General features: G+C 35.1%; 1 protein-coding gene across 1 annotated transcript; it reads right to left on the bottom strand.

Annotated features, from left to right (window-relative positions):
* Positions 1–1,832: 1,832 nt before the first annotated feature.
* LOC102802089 (GH3 domain-containing protein-like) lies at positions 1,833–12,089 on the bottom strand. Its single transcript, XM_085497714.1, has 7 exons — positions 11,738–12,089; positions 8,015–9,052; positions 7,355–7,490; positions 4,028–4,192; positions 3,500–3,645; positions 3,157–3,257; positions 1,833–2,826 (listed from the first exon to the last, which is right to left on the bottom strand). The coding sequence occupies exons 1-7, from the start codon at positions 11,862–11,864 to the stop codon at positions 2,605–2,607; spliced, it is 1,935 nt and encodes a 644-aa protein (XP_085353840.1). The 5' UTR covers positions 11,865–12,089; the 3' UTR covers positions 1,833–2,604.
* Between the last annotated feature and the right edge of the window lie 8,922 nt (positions 12,090–21,011).

The raw sequence follows: 21,011 nt of genomic DNA, 5'->3' as shown, positions 1-21,011 counted from the left end.
GTTTTAATTTAGCGCATTTTCCAGTGAAATAAGCACAATGAATAATTAATTAATCCAGTGAATAATTAATCTTTTTACAGTATATATATATTGCTAAAACTTAGAAATAACTACATGGAATTTTAGTGAATTTATAAAATTAATTAATTTAGCTAAAAGTGGCTGCAATCTCACTGTAAGAATAATACTAGTTGCTAAATTAGCTACATTTTAAAATAGCTAAAAAGACATGTGGTACAGTACTACGGTAGTACTGTAAAATGACTAATTTTCACTGGGTTTAAATTTCCCTGATTTACCATTTCAGGCATATTCAGTGGGTTTTAAATTCACGGTTTCGTCATTTATATAATGTGTTCTATGGTAAATTTTACATATTCACCGTGTTTTAATTTAGCGCATTTTTCCAGTCAGCGAAATAAGCTAAATTAAAACCCAGTGAATAATTACCCCCTTTACAGTATTCAATGTTTTCATCAATTTTAGCTGAGCGCCCTCTACAGTTGAAAAAACAAATCTGTTTTCTAATCCATCTTCCATTCAATTTTCTTACTTTCAATTCAAGTCTGAAAGCATCCGTCCACAAAATACAGATTTTTTTTTAATCAATAGAGTGAAGAATGTCAGCATAACAAGATGATGCTGATGATAAAATCAAAAAATACAAAAAAATATTTTTTAATTTGACTTTTAATGCATGATTTTATATTCATAGTTAGGGTTTTGGGAGGTTTGAATTTTTGTTACCATGTAACTTTCAACATGGTTGTTTTAGACCAGTCCTCATGCAGAGAATGTTAGAGTTTCATATAAACAAAGTATGTATATTTACCTTTTCACCACCAACTTTTCTCGCCAAAATTTGTTCTGCACTTTTCTTATATTTTTCAATATTTCTGGAAATGAACCCTCGTTTTTGAGCCAACAGACAAAATTTGAGTCAATTTTTACTGAAAAAATTGAACTATTTTTGTCCCAATATTTTGAAGGAAAGTGCAGACTATAAATGGGACTATTTTGTGATGAAACGAGGGAACTGGTGATGAAAAGGTTAATGCATGTTGCATGGGACCCATATTTAACATGACATGGCACCACACAACCCAAGACTTTAATTGGCAGACAAAATGATTGATATAGGTAGCACATTTGTGTGTTGACACAATGAATTTTGAAAGTTACTTTATTTTACCTTTTTGCTGCAGTATTATTTGTATTATTAGTTTGTGTTCATTTGATGTCACTGAACATCAGAAATATTTTGAGAACCATGACTGCATGTACATGTTTTCATTACCAGAGGCCAGTCATCCAAGATGGCTGCCATAGCAACATAATCCACATTGACAACACTGGTTCAAGGATGGTTACAGCTCACACATTTTTTGAAATTTTTAAATTATTTTCCCCATGACCGGCTATAGTTCAGTTGTAGGTATTTGGACCAATTTTTCATTCAAAATGGCCATGTTTTTGTCATTCATTTGATGACATTTTTCACTAGGCAAAATAGAACTCTTGTATATGCCATCCAGAGGTGTGTTCACCATAGACAATGTTTGGCTACAACATTCGCCATTTATGTTTACAAAATGCTTGCAAGTACAAATTATAGAAAAACTCCTGCAAACATTTTTCTTAGTGAACACACCAAAGATGTCTACAGTAGACATATACACAATTTATTTTTGTGTGCTGTAGAATTCAACAGCAGTGATTTGACTACCAGTACATCTCCCATACATAATGCACAAGTTTAGCTTCCACACTCCGCTTAACTTGAATAATTTCGGCCAACTGGATTTCAAAGACTTTTACAAAGGACACAAAACTTTTTGAATGCAATATATTTAGAAAAAACAAACTTACAGTACAGAGCATAATTGGGACAACTGAAAATACAGCGGTGTTCTTGTTGTAAACTAGATCGTTATAAAACATGGTTCTTGTTGAATACCTCGGTATTTACTGTACCATACTTAATTTATTAGTAGTACATACAAGACAAAGGTTCTAATTTGTTTTTCAATGACCCAGTAATTGCTCTGTTGCAAGGAATCACATTTCCCAATATACGATTACCTTGCGTAGAGATAAACCCTTATAATAGAGCTGATATGATGATACCCATCGTTGGCAGTACTATTGAAATGCTAATAGGAAATTCAGATTTTCCATTTAATACAATCTGACAATAGTTGCACAATATACATATTACGTATCTGCTGTGGTGCTCACAAAAAGTTGGTTCAAAATACTGAAAATCAAACTAAATTTTTGTGAATGACAAAAATGTACCAAACTTTGAAATCGTGCAAATAAATTTTTTTTTTGTACAAAAACTACTAGTGTGTGTTTCTTTTACAGTAATTGAGTAGATATTTAGAATCCTGAAGTCAATCAATCTCAAAGACCCGAAACATGATAAATTTAGTGTTAAGCTATGGGATAGAAATAGCACCAGGTAAGGTCAGGTGTCCCAAAAAAAAAAAAAACATTAATAGGCTTCTCAAACACATTAGTAAATGAAAGATACACAATACAAACATATAGCGGTATTTAAATCACGGTCCATGCGTCAAGTTCCTATGTGAATAACACTCGTTACTCAATTACGTTTTCCATCATAAATTTAAATGTATCGTGTCTTTTCAAAACCCTAGGTATTTTGACTTGGTTAGCACTGGCCATTGTCTGCTCCACTAAGAAATCCTTGAGTCTTTTAAACGCACCATTTCTCACCACTAGCACTCTCGGTTCGGCTATGCTACCTTTACTGCGGAATGATTCGTAAACAAACGCTCTTCGTTGCAAGCATTCATCAAGCTGTTAGAGAGAAGGGGCGAAAAAATAAAAAAATAAAAGTACTGACAAATAAAAGATGACAGTTTTATTGTTTGACCTATCTGGTAAAAGAATGTGCTTGCTCTCTCTGATTATCCTTTGAGGGCCAGAGCATCACTTATTGGCATACAAAAACATATCCACATGATTTACCCTATGAAAGTCACTATATGATCTATATAATATGCAATATCCCCTAATTAAAGTGTAAGTTGGTGATGTCACTCTGCAACATTGTTACTGAGTAAATTACAAGTACATGTATCATACAAATAAGGCTTAAAGAGAAATACACACTGACAGAAGGCTTACCCTGTTTTTCTGTGTCTGCGTAAGTTTATGTGAATTTGTACCTGCTCCTTCTAATTCAATAAATATCAGATAAAACTGAGAGGGACTAGCATTGGAATTACCTGCAATATGAAAACCATAGTTACACATTTAGTGATGATACGCCAGATTGTGAGATTCAAAAGCAAACCAAGATTCTACTTAGAATAAAATAGTTTCAGGTACATCGGCTAAAACTTGGTTTTCTCCACACAATTATCAGCTTGCTTAAAGCCACTATTAAAAAAATAGCAAACAGAATAAAAAAAAAGTAATCATAGTATGATACGAAAATTATACATTTACGGGGATTACATCACTTTACCGTAGCGGGAGTTCAACATGACACTTTCAGCGCATGTATAATCAACTAATTTGACATTCGGCCAATCAGAAGCCGTTTCCACCAAGGCTTTGTAGAGAACGTCTTCTGAAGTCTTCTCGCCATGAACGTTCAATAACTGTCCTTGTCTAGATATAAAAAGATAAAGAATTTTCTATGAACTAATGCTGGTATTTATGACGATGTGCCGTATTTATGAGATAAACGGTAAACTGTATCAATTCCGCGAGTGACTAATTTTCACACGCCAGTGAAAATTGTAAAATTTTGTAGCTATGTGTAATTTTTCTTGCATGTGGAAAAACAACAAGAAATAAGCCATCACTAAAATCCTAAAAATCGCAGAAATATATATCAGCATATTTTATAAGAACAGGTAACAACGCTAGATCTGCTCGTCTTTGGTAGTAGAATCTTGCATGCTTTAACTGGTGGCAAGCTTTGTACACACCATGGTCTTACATAAATGACTGTCTACTACATGGTTCACTTTTTTCTTCATTTACATACCTGTACAAGAATTCTACAACAGGACACTGGTTGTGAAATCTGACAACTCTGATGACATCACCAAATCTATATCTGTAAAGACCACTGATGTTTGTAATCACCATTTCGTACGTCTTGCCAACTTCAACTTGATCTAAAAACAGTGTATCCGGTTGGTCTTCGTCACTGGAGAACAGAGACAATGACGATCAGTTAGAAAATTGAATTAAAAATACTGCAGTTGTACTCTGAGATCACTTATTTAATTTAAAGTGGGAGGGTCGTCACCTGCGCAAGCATGGGAATTGAGTTCCAATCGACGATAACACAGTAAAAATGCAAAGGCTCATGGGTAGACGTTTGTTTGTAAACAATGACACGCTATGGCCATATGACGCATGCGCAGGTGACAACTCCCCCACTTTAATGACGTATTGGGACTAGGAAATGTAAATGAGATATTTAATGAAAGGATCATATGCAATTAACAGGAAATATCTAATGATTTTCCTCATATTGCAGGCCGTAATATTTAGAACAGAGGTGATTCTATGTGTATCGAAACACAAAAGCAAATGAACAGGCAAATGAAATTTGAACAAATGAGGTCTTGATCGCCATGACATCATTTGGACACATTGAAAATCATGGGAAAAAATGAATACAAGATTCACAGCATATATGTTATTGAAAATGTTATTGAAGCTTTGGTTAAGAACAAGCACAAAGAAAATAAATACTTTAGTCCATGAGGCAATGATGAGTACGATGGAAAATCAATCCTCATGAGATAAGTCAATGCAAGAAATTACTAGGGAAAAAGAAGTGGGTAACTTTTGGAGTGGGAATGAAAATAACATTCAAGAAATTTGTAAACGTTTAGAGACTGACTATGATTCAAATTGGAAACAAATTATAAATACAGATGGGACAGGGGAATAGAATAAACTAAGAACGTATAAATTATTCAAAACAGAATTGAAAATGGAGGAGTATATAAATAATGTTAAGGATGGTGGAATAAGAAAAAGAATATGCAAACTAAGAATAAGTGACCATCCCTTAATGATTGAGAAAGGCAGGCACTTAAGGCCAAAGGTTAAAAGTTAAAGTTGAACACAGGATCTGTACAAGATGCAACCCAAATTCAATTGAGGATGAATTCCATTATGTTATGAAATGCCCCCAACATACTAAGCATTACAATTAGGAGAAAATTGTTTGACTCAATTAGAAAACATAGTTGAACTCTGGTGACCTTGCCCCTTGTTATATAATATAATTCCCTTTAACATAGTTTGTTTCAATATAAATATGCATTGTCATAATTAATTTTGAATACAAACAAGTTTTGGGGTTGAACTAACAGTCTACGGAATGTCCTTTAAAGATGTAAATATCTTACAAAAACATTTGTGCCTTATTTGTTTAATTATTTTAAGGGACATAATTTCCAGCTTTATTCAAAGTAATTCAGATATTTTAGTATAAAAACAAATGCCTCATTGCAAAAAAAAAAAGTGCTGCATTTAGACGTGAATAGATTCATAAAACATGCAAGATAACAGTATTTTGTACAGGTGTCTGTCAAAAATTAATGATTCACTGAGACAAATATGAACTGCCTCATTGTGTGACTACTGTATTATATGAAGAGTAAAAAAAAAAAAAACACCCTTTATGAATAGCTATCATGTTGCAAGCTCTGCTTTGTATGCAAATCAACTTAAATAGTTAGTTGGTATCCAGTGGAGGGAGAAGTCAACAGTACTGTTGCCTCCTGAGAATCTACATCTTCAAACACTGCAATCTTTGAAGTGCGTTTTTAAACCAGTATTATAAAAACTCTATCATTCTGTTCTAATAGCTGAAACATATTCCTGCAAGTTTTCATTTGTCGAATGAACTGTTTGTCAAATACAGAATACATATATTTTAGAACAATTTTCTTTTTTAAATGTGGATGAAATGTTTTGCTTTTTATGTATTTTTTATGTACTGTTTTTGATTTGATAACTTTGAACTAAACAGATTTTCTATTAGCTTCAGATCTTGATCAAAGTTTGGCACCCAGTTCATAGGAGTGCTTATATTGATTTTCTGACATCTTGTTTTCTGTAAAGATTTTATTGGTAGGTTTGCAAATGTGTATCAGACTGTGCAATCTCTCCATGAGTTGGTTTTGAAACCCAGTATAGGAATTCTGAGATACTTTACCAAGGATATTATTACAAGATAAATCATTTGCTTCATTGAACACATAAAACAATGCATATTTCCACTGAGATCAGTGACCTTTGATGTGTATCACCAGTGATCAGTCAAGTAGAAACAGTCAAAATATTTTATCAGTTTTTCTCAATTTTTGCATGATATTTTCATACAGGACTACTGTTGTTCAAACTCAGGGAAGACTTTATACTGATGAACAAGGTGACCAAGTTTGATGAAGTTTGGAATAGAATTAGTAAAGTTATCATGCACACAATAACAATTATTAACGATGACAACAACGACGACGACGACAACGCCGGACAAAATTTTTCCCTTAATATACCTTTCCCTTCCATCTTTGATGGTACGGGCAAGGTAATAAAACTGTTAATTTCCATTTGATGGATGAAGATTCAAAATTTAAATACATTATGGGCAACACTTCCACATTAATACAGCTTGGTATTTTTATAAAAGAAAGTATGGTAATGTGACACAGTAATTTCAATTCCCTGATTTTTCCAAGCCCTTTTGTTAAACTGTTTTAGTATGTTTTTGTTTATGTATTTAGGAATTGTTATCTAGTTAAAGATTGGACTATGTTCTATTCAAAATGAATAATGTCAATAAAGTTATGTTATGTTACAAAATGTATGTTATGTTATGTTATGGGGGGGTCTAGTCTGTTTTACTAATGTCTGGATAACTCATTAAAAGAGTCTTGAATAGTCACCGGTCACTGGTAGCATAGTGGTTGTCACATCAGACTCATAATAGGTGGACCCAAGTTCAAATCCTACCTTAGGCTGAACATCAAAAGGATCGACCCCTACCCTGGGTGAGTGTGCCACAGACTCAATGGGCAGGCCAATTCCACTGGCCGAAATTCATTTACTAACGAATGTGACTTTGGGGGGACCTTGGTTAAGGTCTGCAGGTGCTTATGTTCAACCGAGCTTGGTTGCCACCAGAATAGTGCATTAAAATTTCTATTTGACAGAAAGACGGCCACACAGCGTCATGTAGTCCCAAACATAAATATGACTTCTGTGGCCAAATGCACTATGTGTCAGTACAACCACTTGAAAAAAAAAAAGTAGAGTCTTGAATATCAACTCGTATTCTACAACTTACCTTTCATCAATTGGAATAAACTCAAAGAACATGGATTCAGGTACAAGTAAGTAATATCGCTTCTCATCATGAGGCCAAATATTGATACCAAGCAATCCCTCAGTGGCAGCATACAAAGGAGAGTAAATTGGAACACCTGGTAATAAATTATTATAATATAGAACACATAAACGTTCCTATTAATGTACATGTGTAAGGAATAAACTACGATGTATATTTGATGGTCAGAATTTGTATGCATTGCAGAAAATGTGTACCAATCGATTTTAGGCCCATTAGATTAGTTGTTTGAATTTTTTTCACTAACACCTTTGAACAGCGTCTCGAAATGCATTGATTTACAATAATTTGTCTATTGCATATAATACGGAGGACCGCAGATAATATTTTTAACAATTACGAGTCACTAAAAAAAAAAAATATGTATATTGCGCTAAATGAACAGGAATTTCATAGAACCTCAAGCCGAGACACAAAAAAAAAATGAAATTGGCAATAATAATTTAAGCAATGTGTAACTGGGTTATTAATGATTGATTCATGAAACAAAACTCAACACATACAACCTGCCACGTACTTGTCTTTATGCAAAATTGAATAAAATTGCCGTAATATTAATGATCGCTGTTTAAGAGTACGTTGGCCAAATTGGATACTTACCTTTTGCATAGTATGAAACCAGCACCTGTCTGTATAGCTCAAAAGAACCAGTATCAACAGTCAGAATCAAATTAATAAGTGGCCAAACTCTTTTGACGATTCCATCAAACCCCTTCTGGAACTCAACTTTTAGTTCGTCAGCCCGCATTGCATCTGGCTTGAGCAAAGCGTTCAATTCCTTTCGTGTGCTATCCTCAATTTTCAAATCAGGATTGATGCGACCTAACCGTACGTCTTCTACCAGTTGCTGCCACTGTGTTTCCATGGCAACAAATCCCATGTAAATGATCGATGAGAAATTAGCCTCTATCATGCCTAATTTGCGATCTCTGAGACCGAAAAGCAAATGGATGTACAACGCTTCAGGTTCAGTCATGATATTGAAGCCGGCCTTTGGCGTTGTATATAGATTAAGCAGCGCCTTTGAACTTGCAGGAGAAGAAGAATTCGGACCAACGGGAATACCCGATTCTGACGTACGTGGTTTGGGAGAATAGAAAAACTTCAGATCCTTCTGCAGTTGCTTGGCACCTGGAAATGCCTTGAACAGAGAATCAAAACAAATTGATATTCCTTGTAAAAAAAATGCACTGTATTGCTTTTTAATGGTCGGTAATATTGATGCGTTGCCCGATGTCCCCGAAGTCAAACTCAAATTTATGGGTCTGTCCTTGGTGATAATATTTTCCTCACCTTTTTCTATTCTATTTATGTACGCTTTATAATGCCCATATCGTGTTAGAGGATGAGATTTCCTGAAATCTTCTTGCGATTTAATCTCCGAGAACTGAAACTCTTGACCATACTCAGTCTCCGCATTATACTTCAATCTCTGCATAAGAATTCGTTCCTGTGTTTCTGAAACTTTTCTGGTGGAGGCCTCAAGTTTCTTTCGTTTGTAGCAACCAATCAGACCCATAAAAGCAAATGCCAGATATTGGTCAAACATTGTTCGAGGTGTATGATAGTCTGATGTTATCATTTGTTGAAGCTTGTATATAAAGACGGTTGCACCAATGCATCCCACAGCAAGGAAGCCTAGGAAAAAAAACAAGTGTACCGATAAGAGTTGTTGGTACACATGTGCTTTATTGTTTTCACGGTTTCTTTATATTTATATAGTTTTTAATTTCAGTCATCATCCCATTTCGTATCCTTGTGGGAGGAGCTACGTCACATGTATGCTGCCCTCAACAGGACACATTGGAGGTATTTAGTAAGACGCTTAACTTGCCTTTCATGAAATCCACAATGCCTATTTCTCTATTAGAAATACATCTCTAATAGAAATGCACATAAGCCAAAAATTGCAGGTATTTTAAGCTGGATCATTATATTATGACTTTTATGTTTATTGATACACATTCCTTTTGTAATACTGAACATTTTATTCAGAATCATTTAGACAGAAAGTCTCTGCAGTAACGTCATAGTATCCTCAAACTATTCATTCACAGAAATTGATTTGAGAAAAAATTAGTGTGCATATTGCTAAATTCTAATTTTAATACCTATACAATTGTCAAACCCAAAACCCAAGCAATAATCTCCCATTCATTAATGTAAAAGATACAAGTTTTCAGTATTTAAATATACATGTACTAGTAACCTAAATTTATGTTTCTCTGACTAATCTGTTTACTGGTATATTATGAATGACTTAAAAGAAAATGACACGTATACTATACTGTAAGTGCAGACTCCAATAGAAAGGCACATACATAAAGCCAACATAATTTTATTATATACAGGATTATTAAAAAATAACTTTATATTTTTGATAAAGTTCCTTATGGCCCCCTCACCCATAATGCTAATCCTGCTAAACACTGCCCCTCCAGTGACCACCCACCACCCCCTCCTCTCGCCTCCCCTCCCCTGCCTCTTCAAGTCACTATTAAGTAGAGGTGGCCTTAAGGAACTCATTCTGTATTTTTTATCATAAACATTTACCATAATTTTTTTACCATAAATGTGTGCACCTGTAATAGAGCAAATATGATATAAAAATGCCTCAATGATAGGTGACCATGTCGTAAATGGTTGCTCCGGAAAGCCATAAATTACTGATATAGGGCATTGTTTTGATGGTTACCAAGGTCAGAACAATACATTTTATTACATCATCAGAGAATTCAGAATGGATAGGTCAGGTCACAAGAAATATGGTCAGCCTTGGTGAGTGTGAAGTAAAAGACTTAATGAAATAAGAGACAAATCTAAAACGTAGCATGTTGACAGTTACCCGGTAATATTGTTATCAAGGATAATACTTATGGGAGGGGCTCGTAAGATGCTACATTTAGTCTGTTTATAATTAGTTGGGCCACAATTATTTGCAATATTGTATATTAATAATTTGGGATGTTTTGTTGAAACTTTCTGTATCTGAAAATTAATTATACAATAAATTTATTATCGACTAAAATTCACTCCAATCACTACTTTCAAAAAAATATAATTATATTCGTTTCTTGATGGTCCAATCAATAGAAGGATTATGGTAATATGCAACTTTCTTCTATTTTCTAAAGCCCCCCCCCCCGAGATTGAGCAATAGTCATGTGACTGGAAGGTAGTAAATTATTACGATCTCCCTTTTGTCATTGTTACTATCAGATGACGAAGAACTCGAAAACAACAAGTTACTAGAACACAGTACACACACATTCAGATACTTACTGTAAAACATGTCTTTTTAGCTAGCATGTTATTTTAGCTAACTTAGCTAATCTGTAATTTCGCTAATTGCAGCTAATTTAACAGAAAGTATATTCTCACAGGAAGATAGTAAACATGTTAGCTAAATTAAGATTCTGTTAATTCATGCCAAGAGTCAAATCCGCTAAAAATGCATGCAGCTATTTCAACGTGTTCTACAGTATTTGGTGGTACATTAGTGTAATAGATTCAAAGTTCTGATAAATGTTGAAAGTTTTACTTCAAAGGATGACTGCTATGAAATGTTCTCAACATGAAAGAATGTATGTGGGTGCATGGGTGTGCCTCGCCCCCCATCCATGTTTCGGGCCACCCACTTCTGCTCTGAATCAAGTACAAATGATAGAACAAAGGATCAAGTATTATGCTAATTATATGCAAATTAGCATTTCACTCTTGGAGATATAGCATCAGGGTTCTTCTGCCAGGGCTGTATCAAACAGTAAGTGCAAAATCTGTTTTTTGTAACAGCCTAAATGTTTGTTATGAATAAATTAACCATTAATATCACTATCTGGTTTAATTTATTTTGATTTCATATTTCTTTGATAATTTGAGATATACTTAATAGTTATACATGTAAACATACATCTCTTTAAAATGACTGCCCCCCCCCCCTCACATGACCCAAATGATGACTATGAATTGTCATTTTGATAAACAGGATGTTTGTGCTGAAACAAGCATACCCACTGCACCACATGGGATGCAAAATCATCTTTGTCGGGGGGGGATGATTAAAGAATGCATCAGCTCCTACTTAATAATATCCCCTCCTAAATGGTGCATTATGTTAGCGTCAAACAGACAAAAGACGAAGATCAAATCATGGAACTATAACTATAGTTCCATGATCAAATTTAATTGTCCGAAATGATACTGGTTTGTGTAATTAAATCCTCTCCCCACAATAAAAAGTGGTCGACCCTATCGTAGATTGCATCTTTTATGCAGGTGGACATATGGTTTTTACAAACACGAGAATGAACATGTTATTTTTACCTGAAAGTGTTCTTCGTAAAAATGTAACAGAGCCATCGACACAGAGCACGCTGTAACAAGAAAGATACCCTGCTGAAAGGACAAGCAAAACCGAGACCAGAATACCGACAGCTTTCATTTTTGACATGGTCTATCCACATTCATCAGCGCAACGATGACTGAAACCAAGCAACTGGTCGCGTCACGAGGGCTACAAGCATTACGTATTTCTGTTTGGAACAAAATCCAATTTACAGCATATGGCCATGAAACAAAGGAACAAAGAAGAGCAGGTCCGACTGCTCCGATCCGCGATGTCTAACCACAACAATCGGTGACCGTGAATGGGTTATGCGCATGTGTCGTTGCGTAACGACCTTGTGATTTTGTTGACTCATTCAGCATGTGACCAACTTATGAAAATTACAATTTGACCCCGGGCTCTCAACCAATCAAATTGGATTACCCAACCAGGCCCACATTTTCGCGCCAATCATTCTGCGCTGTTTTTCTTCCTATTATACTGTTACTTTTGTATGTTAAAGCCCTTTGTGGTATGTCTATTCAAATACGAGAATTCAAAATTACTGTTATTGTTCTACAGATAAGATATTTTAGGGATTGTTTCCTGGCTTACTGGCTTGGAGGAGACTGAGAGATGAGTTGATAATTGTCACAATTTCGCATTTTCATCGGAGCCGAACGTATGCTTCGCCCTCCCACGTTCGTCATACACAATCCACGGAGGGAAAGAAAATGGTCACAAAGTACAAAAAAATATATATAAAAACAATATACTAAATAACAAAATACAATCACTAAATTACTAAATAATACAAAATCTCTAAAATACTAAATAATATGAAATTACTAAATTTACAGCAGGCATTAAGATGTCAAGTAAGACCTTGCTTCCTGACTTCGAAGCTTTTACTTATGAACTGTGCTACTGGTATAATAATGTTTTCATTCTGTAACAATTCCATGAATTTTTTCAGTGCAGGTTTATTTTCAAATGCTGGGATCATATCCTTAGCTTTATTGAACAGTTTGGTACGCAACTCATTATATTTGTTGCATTCCATCAGAAAATGCATTTCATCGTCAATTAGACCTTTATTACACATGTCACAAACCCTGTTGTTTAATGGGATTTTTTTATGATGACCCATTTCAATTTTGAGACTAAGACGAAATTTGGTAAGCACACTACGCAGTTCAAAGTTTTTTTAACTTGACATGTTTTGATACATGTTTTGATAGTTTTATACATTTTCCCTGTTATACCATATTTGATTAATTTTGTGAATAGACCATCATGCCAGACACTGTCAAAGGTCTTTCTAAGGTCAATAAAGCAGGCATATAATTTATTTGATTTTTTTAATATTTGTGTTAATATTTTTTTATTGGCGCTCTCTGACTTACCACTGTAGAGATATTTGTTTCCCAGGGTTTTTAGTATGAACAGATTGTCTGTAGTTCGACAATCATGCCTGAATCCGAACTGTTGACCGGAAAGAATGTTATTAGAGTCTAAAAAAGATGCCAGCCTAATATTCAGGATGCTATTGAATAACTTGCCAAGACAGCTAGAGATGGCAATTCCCCTGTAGTTGGCCGGGTTATTTTTCGACCCAGATTTGTGGATTGGAACCAACAGGCCAGTGCTCCAAGAATGTGGATAGTTATTTGAACTATAAACAATATTAAAGAGTTTATGTATTGCATCTAATAAGTGATGTTCACCGTATTTTAACAATTCATTGCAAATTCTATCTTCTGCCGAAGCCTTGTTACTTTTAAGAAGTCTAATGGCTTTAGTTATTTCATTTTTTAAGATTGGTCTGTCTAAATAGGGGTTGCTACTTGCACTCTTTTAACTATTCTTCAGTTCATTCACAATCTCAGAGTTTGATGTACTGCTATCAGTGTTAAGTAGGTTCTTAAAGTAAACCAACCAATCACCAGGTTTAACATTCCCATTATTATTACTGGGGTTTTCGCCATTTATATCACGGAGAATCTTTCAAAATTTTGATGTGTCTGCTTTTGAATTTTCCAATTCTTTGAGTTGTGCAATCATTTCCCGATTACTTTTATGTTTGATTAGTTTTTTATACTGTTTACGGGTTTGAAAGAATTTTCCTCGGATATATGGATCCTGACGATACTTTTGTAATAAACGTAATAGGCTCCTTAACTCCTTACAAAGGGACCAACAATCCTGGTCAAACCATTTTTTGTTGTTTACTTTTGCGTTTTTTTAAGTTTAGGAGTAATTTGCTTCAGACATTTGTCTGCAATATTTGTATTTAACTTTTCAAAATCTGTGACTACAGTTTCTGACTCATAAATGCTAATGCTCATAAATCGTTAATTTCATTATTATTAAACTTTTCAAGTTTTGTTTGATAATTATCCTTAGCCTAGTCATTCCACATATATTTTGATAGTAAAGGATCTAATTTATCCCAGATTTCTTTATTTCATTTAGACACATGTTAATATTAATCTTCATAGATACAGTTTAAACACAGTGGTCTGATAAATGAGACAAATGGCTACATTAAAACATTGTAATGAGTTGCACATAAATTCTTTGAAGTTATATTGTAATCGATTGTTATATTGTAATCGATTGTTATATTGTAATCGATTGTTATATTGTAATCGATTGTTACAGTACTGCTACCCCGGGGAATCTGACATGTGTATTTTCCTGTAGAGTCACCAATAGTTCTACCATTCAGAATAATGAGGTTGCAGTCAATACACAACTGAATTAATTTTTTTACCAAATTTGTTAATACAGCATGATGTATTAACATCCATGGTATTTCTGTTGCCAAAATTGTCATTAATATAGTAGGATGGTAAGGGTAGATGCATATTTCTGCTATCGTCAATTCTATCATCAAGGCTACCAATTCTAGCATTGAAATCCCCTACGAGAAGAACATCACCTTTGGATGAGAATTGTAAAACAGGTCAACATCCTTGTTCTTATAAAGGAATGAGTTTTCAGGTGGGATGTAAATACAACCAATGTATAAATCATTATAAGTAGCACATATTGTTTTGTCAATCTTACACTAAATAAAATTTCTTGTACTGTCATGAATTTGTTTTCGCGTATCTGTTGACCGACTTAATTAGCTGATTATTAGCGAATTGCTGTGTTATGTCTGTCATCGTTTAGGTCTATTTGAAGTTTTGGACGGAACTTGGCTCAGTGATTTGGAACTAATTACCAGATAACCGCCGCTTTTTAGACTACTCATTCTGACAGTTTACATCCATAGTTATTAATGTAGTGAACGATTAATCAAAAGATATGACGTATTCAGTACTTAGTGTGATTGGCTTTATGATTGAAGGTTACGCCCTAGAGTCTTTTTACCAAACGCTTCAGCGTGGTATTAAGATTTTGTTTTCAGGCTTGGGTGGTACCAAGGTGGAAAATGGTTGCACATATGGGGGGTAATTCCTGGAATTGCAATAGAGAGGGTTCAGGCCGAAATACATATATATAGTGTTTCCATGTTTCGTCTGATATTTCTGTGGTATTCTGCTGCTGTAAATAATGCAAGATTTGTTCCGAAATTCAGTGTGTTGTGTGCACTCCAGGGTTATTCGTTTTTTTGCTCAAAACACCCCTATTTTTTAATGGCAGAGTCGAATAGTTTCACTCCCACTGGGAAATCTGCATTGTTACTTGAATGAGAGCTAACTAAACACATTTTCCAGACCGGCGAAAGTGTATGCAACAGCCAATTTTAACAGCCTGTCACGTGATTTTAGTCTGAATGTCAACATCAAAAGAGGCTAATCCATTTACGCAGGTATAACTGGGAATAGAATATGTGAGGGATTGTATCAACAGAGATGTGTATAATGAAAAGTAACATCTATCCTTCTTTTACATCGCTGAGCATTTCTGTTTTAGTATACTGGTTTGAAAATGTTGAATTTGCATGATTTGCAATGTGTTTTTTACTGAAACTCCCCTATTTATCGAATCCCGGGTTTGAAAGAGAACGGCACACCACGTGATTCGTTTGAATACAATGGTGAAGGCACGCAAGCATGACTTACGTTGTCAGCAGTAGTCGCTGAGCTTCACGCTACAACTTCACTTGTGATGTTGCTTGTTAGCCGTGGATTGAATTAATCTTGATTACCGGTTAAAATGTTGCTTATTTGGCGTTGGTGATCTTTATTTGGAACTGGGTAACGTCGCCAGCAGAAACCTCCTGGGATTTTGATGTTGATGGTTGCGCCTCCATGGCAATCGCTAATTTTACTGCGGGTGGATCTTCCAAGAGCCCTTCGGGGTTTATAAAACTCATTCAACATACATAAAGTTCTCTCAATCGTAGTAGTCCATGTGATGTACACCTAATATGCCAAACATGTTGCTGAACGATTTTGCCAATGAAAACAAGCCGGTTGGCGATCCACTCCACTAAAAAAAAACTAGCAATATGTTTTCGGCTGTTGCCATGGTAGGACATGAACGTGAAGCTAACGTCGGTTTATAACTAAAACTGGGCACCGTATACAAAGTTCGCAAAAAAACATTCAGTCCTTAGAAGTCATTTTATTTTATTGCTAGGACGTATGCTGTTGTTAGGGATTGGTCAGTTACTTCGGCCTGGGGGTGGATCAGTAGGGGGTTACCCTGTTTTTGATTTTGCGAATGGGGGGGGGGGTCACCCTGTTTTCCACAATTCACACACGCGCTTATGCATATATTTTTTTAAAAATTTTATTTCAGAACAATAGATTACAAAGTTAATCGTACAAATGTGTTCTTAATAATAACTATTACCCATATTGCCTATAAATTTGTTGATGCAAAAAATGTTATAGGCTAAATATTTGGGGGTTGAAGTTGACAAATAACTAACAGATTATGCAATGCGGCAGAGCCCCATGCAATTATACAGTTAAGTTTTGAACACATCCCAAGTCCATGTGATATCAGATTATTTTATTTAAAGTCTGAAGTCACCATTGTATAAGATATTTACTGGATTTATCCAAGTGTAGCTGGAGACGGAAAAACACAGCAATTAGTACAAAGAGCAGTGACAGTTTTTGCTCAGCAAATCAAAAAAGTTAAATGGATTCATGTATATAAATAAATAGTTTTCTTGTTTTTTTAACTTTTAAATATGCATATTTTGCTCTGTAAAATACCAAAATCCAACACAAATTTATACAAAAATCAAAGTGTCCTTTGTTTTCATAAGCACAGACTGTGCTTCAGGTGTAAAGCTTTCCTGGTCTATAAGATATGAAAGATATATTAAATCCAAATTAGTTTTCGAACCGCCTAGATTCAAATCCTCTTTTCCTATCTTATAAGGGCGTTTATCAAGTGAGTACTCCACAGCTTTGTTTTTATTTACTATCTTTAGCAGCATAGATTTCCCTACTTCCTGCAGCCTTTTCTGTAGTCGTTGTTTGGCTTTATGCTTCCCCTCCCCTCCTAAGGTGACTGGTCTATTAAATGCAAACACTAAAAATTACGGCAAACCACGATATTTTCAATGCACATCATACATTTTGTAATCATGTCAAAGCCAAAACTGTTAATGTTTCTTTGTTTTTCGGGGGGGGGGGCAGCATGTTTTAAAATATAATGTTAGGGGGTCGCCCACTTTTTGTTGTTGATAGGGGTGGGTCAACTGAGATTTACAGCTGACAAAATGGAATCTGCCGGACCCCCCCCAGGCCAGAGTAACTGAACAATCCCTTAAATTTATTATTTCCAACCGATAGTATTTTCTAGATTGCAGGCAGCATTTACAGTTCATTCAAAGTTCAAAGTTGCGTCGGGATTACGTTGATACAGTGTAACAATGTCGGCGTCGGTGATCTCTTACCGGTGTGCAACGTAGCCAAAATAAAAGGCATGAATACAAGACTAGTGGGAGGTAATAAATTTGGGGTCGAAAGTATTCAAAAAACAGTTTTTGGCTGTTGCCATGGTAGCTGTGGACCAGGATTGTTTTGCCAATTAGTGACGGTACGACCTGCCTGTCAATTATAGACAAAATTAGCCAAGCCAAAAAAAAATCTCAGTAAATTGTTGCCCACACTCAAGCGGATTAGAATGAGCTACGTCCATGCTTTTTAATCATAGAAATGTAGGGTGTGATACATTTGGCGTGAAGGTATTACAAAATTCAGTTTATGGCTGTTTCCATGGAAACGGTGGTCAGAATTTGTTTTCAGATTTTACCAATAGTAACTTTGTGCCCACACTCAAGCTGAGCAAAATGAGCTATGTCTGAGGTGTTGCATCCAAAATTTGTAGGAGATACATTTCCTGATAACTAGGGTGAAGGTGTGAACTACCTGCTAAGTTTGAGCGAAATCGGCCAAGCCAAACAAATCACAGAAGAATTAATACGTGAAAACACTAGAAATCACACACACACAGATACACAAAATTAAAGTGATTTTAAGGGCAATCCAAGTGGAGCGAATCGCCAATACCATGTTCATTTGCATATTGACCGTGAAAATAAAAAAAACATCATTGCATGGGTGATATGCAAATTAGTTTTAGTCAAAATAAGTTACTGCTTAGAAGTACCATTACTGTTGTTCAAATTTCATTTCACTCGGCAAATATATTCATGTACCCAAACGTAAAGTATCGTACTTCTAAATATTGTTTATTTCTGCTATGTTTCGAAAAACGCTACTCTTGAACGGACTACTTTATTCGCTCTCAGACCTCATTTGCATATGGGGTGTGGAAGTACCGATTTTGATTTCAGGGACGAATCAAAATAAACTGCAGTATATATGTAATAATGTGGAATACTTCCTTTCACTGTGAACATTTTTCCGCTAAAATAAATTCCAGTGAAAATGCCATTTCCCTCATACTCTATTGAGACTTGACACAGCACAGTGAAAATTTTATTCACACCGTATGCTTGAAAACTTTTCATCGAAAATAAATTAAGTGAAATTCTGTGTGATTTCATGAGAGTTGAAAATGAAAAAAATTATATGACACCCAACCCTACCACTCCATACACAATGTAACCACACCTCAAAAACATCCTTTCACCAGTGTATTCTATTTGAATTCAGGAGAAATTTAAATAAACAAATTATATGACAACGAACTTAATTATAATTTCAACCTCTAGTTCAGCACTGATTAAATAAACTACCTCGTCTTTATGTCAACTTGAAGTTATTCAATGCCTACACCAGTGACTTCAAAATCTATGTTTCAATTCCAGGAATTTTACTTGCTATTAATTGTATGGGAGTGCCAGTCTTTCACGAATTTATATTGTCATGTCAATTTCTTGTGATTACTCGGAAAATGAAGCTGTAACCACAGACCACAGTGCTGCAACTAAATCCTGGTATAAGCACCGGTTAGGCAGTCTTGAACTATGCATGTGAAGCCAGCTGAGAGGTATATCCAATCCTATAGATTTCTCATTGTTTGGTAACTATTTGATGCAAATGCAACAAAAATCAATATAAAAATATTACCCACACAGCATTCTACAGGTTACTTGTACTGTTTTGTAATTGGTTAGAGTTTTGAAAATGAATAAAGAGAGTTTGAGTTGGTCTTGGCGAATACTCCACGACAGACGCAGTCCGAGAGAGTCCAGGGGCGAGCCTTGAGGCAGTCCAGTCTTGGGCGAGTCTCGGTTCAGCCTTGTGATTAGTCTTGGGGACTTTTCCCCAGGGCGCTGTGTCTTACAGAGTGCTCGACAGATCGACTAAGACGAGAGCTGAAACGTATTTCGTTGTGTGTGCCTTATTTGACAGTAAAGTTAAAGTGACTTTCCCGATCCCGTACCTCAAGGGGACGAGATAGAGAGACGAGACGAGTTTCCCCCCAGACAAGGGTGGAGAACCCGAGAGAAAAGATCTTTACCCTTGATAGTACTGCCAGAAACATGAGTACTGTTTATATTTACTTTTAAATAGAACAGCAACACCGTCTTTTTGTTTGTTTTTTGAGCGACCAAGATTTCTGTATTGACGTATCACCTCATATGAATCTAGACTGTTTTCTAATCTAAGACTACCGTTACTGCTGGGTCAAGTTTCTTGGAAACAAACCAAGTCTAGGGAAGAGGTGTAATTAATAAATTCAGCATTTGACAGCTTACTGCTATTCAACCCATTGATATTTCAACTACCTATTTTGAAGTTTGACATTCTACAGCAAGCGAAAATATACTAAACAAATATATATACATATATAAAAAAAGAACTACACAAAAATACTACACAGTATACTGAAGGAAATAAAAGTTAGCAAGGGGAAACGGGGCTAGAAAATACTAGTAAAACAGTTAATTAAATTTGAAACAAGTATTGGTTTGGTTAAAAATAATCAGATTAAAGAAATAAAATCAACGTGACAAATTTGTTTAGCATCTCTAAGTAAAGGAGAGTAAGAACAAATTTAAAACTATTGGTATTTGTTGGGTATTAAACTTGGAATAAAGAAGAGAGCAAAGCAACAAAAAAAAAAATCAGTATTGCGAGGTATCAGTATTGTCAATCTTTATTTTACACTAGTAAGACCCGCTAATGTACTATATCTTGTTCTGGGAGTGATGTTTCACATACAAGTAAAACCCACAATTTGCAAAGTGGGTATTACAAACCGTTTCAGGGATAAAACACTTTGTTTGCGTTCGGAACGTCAATGTTATAATGCCGTAAAAATTCAAACTGTAAATGTTTAGTCAAACACACATAATTTGCAAGGGCTGCAAAAAAGTATTCATCCATCTACTATCAGCTATAGAGACAAATAAACAACAAATATGTCATTGCTTGTGATATGACTTTTTATTGAATCTGTCAATATGAAGGGATATTTTTCCTCAAATATTTCTGGGAAGAAATCCCACTTCAATGTGTTTTTTTTTCCTTCAGGGGATTATATCGAGCATACGTTTGTGATATGTTCTCCGGTAAGTGCGACGAATGCATTACAATACTTCTACGAAGAGTGCCTTGAAAAACTAAAAACCTACTTGGAGCAACCCAAATATCAATGAACTTTGAAAAGAATTCATTACTTCAAGAGGTATTGTGGAGTATGTTATGTATTGTGTAACATTGTTGTTTTGATGATTACAAAGGACTATGATTTATCCTGAACTGAAAACATGACGTGTTTACGATCAGGCGCATACCCGTACTATTATTGGAGTATCCCGACTCGTAGTTATACGACAAGTCCGTCACTATATATAATTGTAATAGTCAGTGATTTCTTTAA

Source organism: Saccoglossus kowalevskii, chromosome 4 (genome assembly GCF_978046115.1).
Source record: "Saccoglossus kowalevskii chromosome 4, keSacKowa6.1, whole genome shotgun sequence".
In the NCBI taxonomy this organism is placed as follows: Eukaryota; Metazoa; Hemichordata; class Enteropneusta; family Harrimaniidae; genus Saccoglossus; species Saccoglossus kowalevskii.
The sequence above is the reverse complement of the archived record's forward strand: the minus strand, read 5'-3'. Positions and strand labels throughout refer to the sequence as shown.

Excerpts from the sequence above, each read along its gene's own strand:
- LOC102802089 (XM_085497714.1), bottom strand. The coding sequence starts at position 11,864 with ATGTCAAAAATGAAAGCTGTCGGTATTCTGGTCTCGGTTTTGCTTGTC. Across the intron at positions 4,193-7,354 it reads TTTATTCCAATTGATGAAAG|TGACGAAGACCAACCGGATA; the intron begins GTAAGTTGTAGA and ends TCTGTTCTCCAG. Across the intron at positions 3,646-4,027 it reads GTTGTAGAATTCTTGTACAG|ACAAGGACAGTTATTGAACG; the intron begins GTATGTAAATGA and ends TTTTATATCTAG.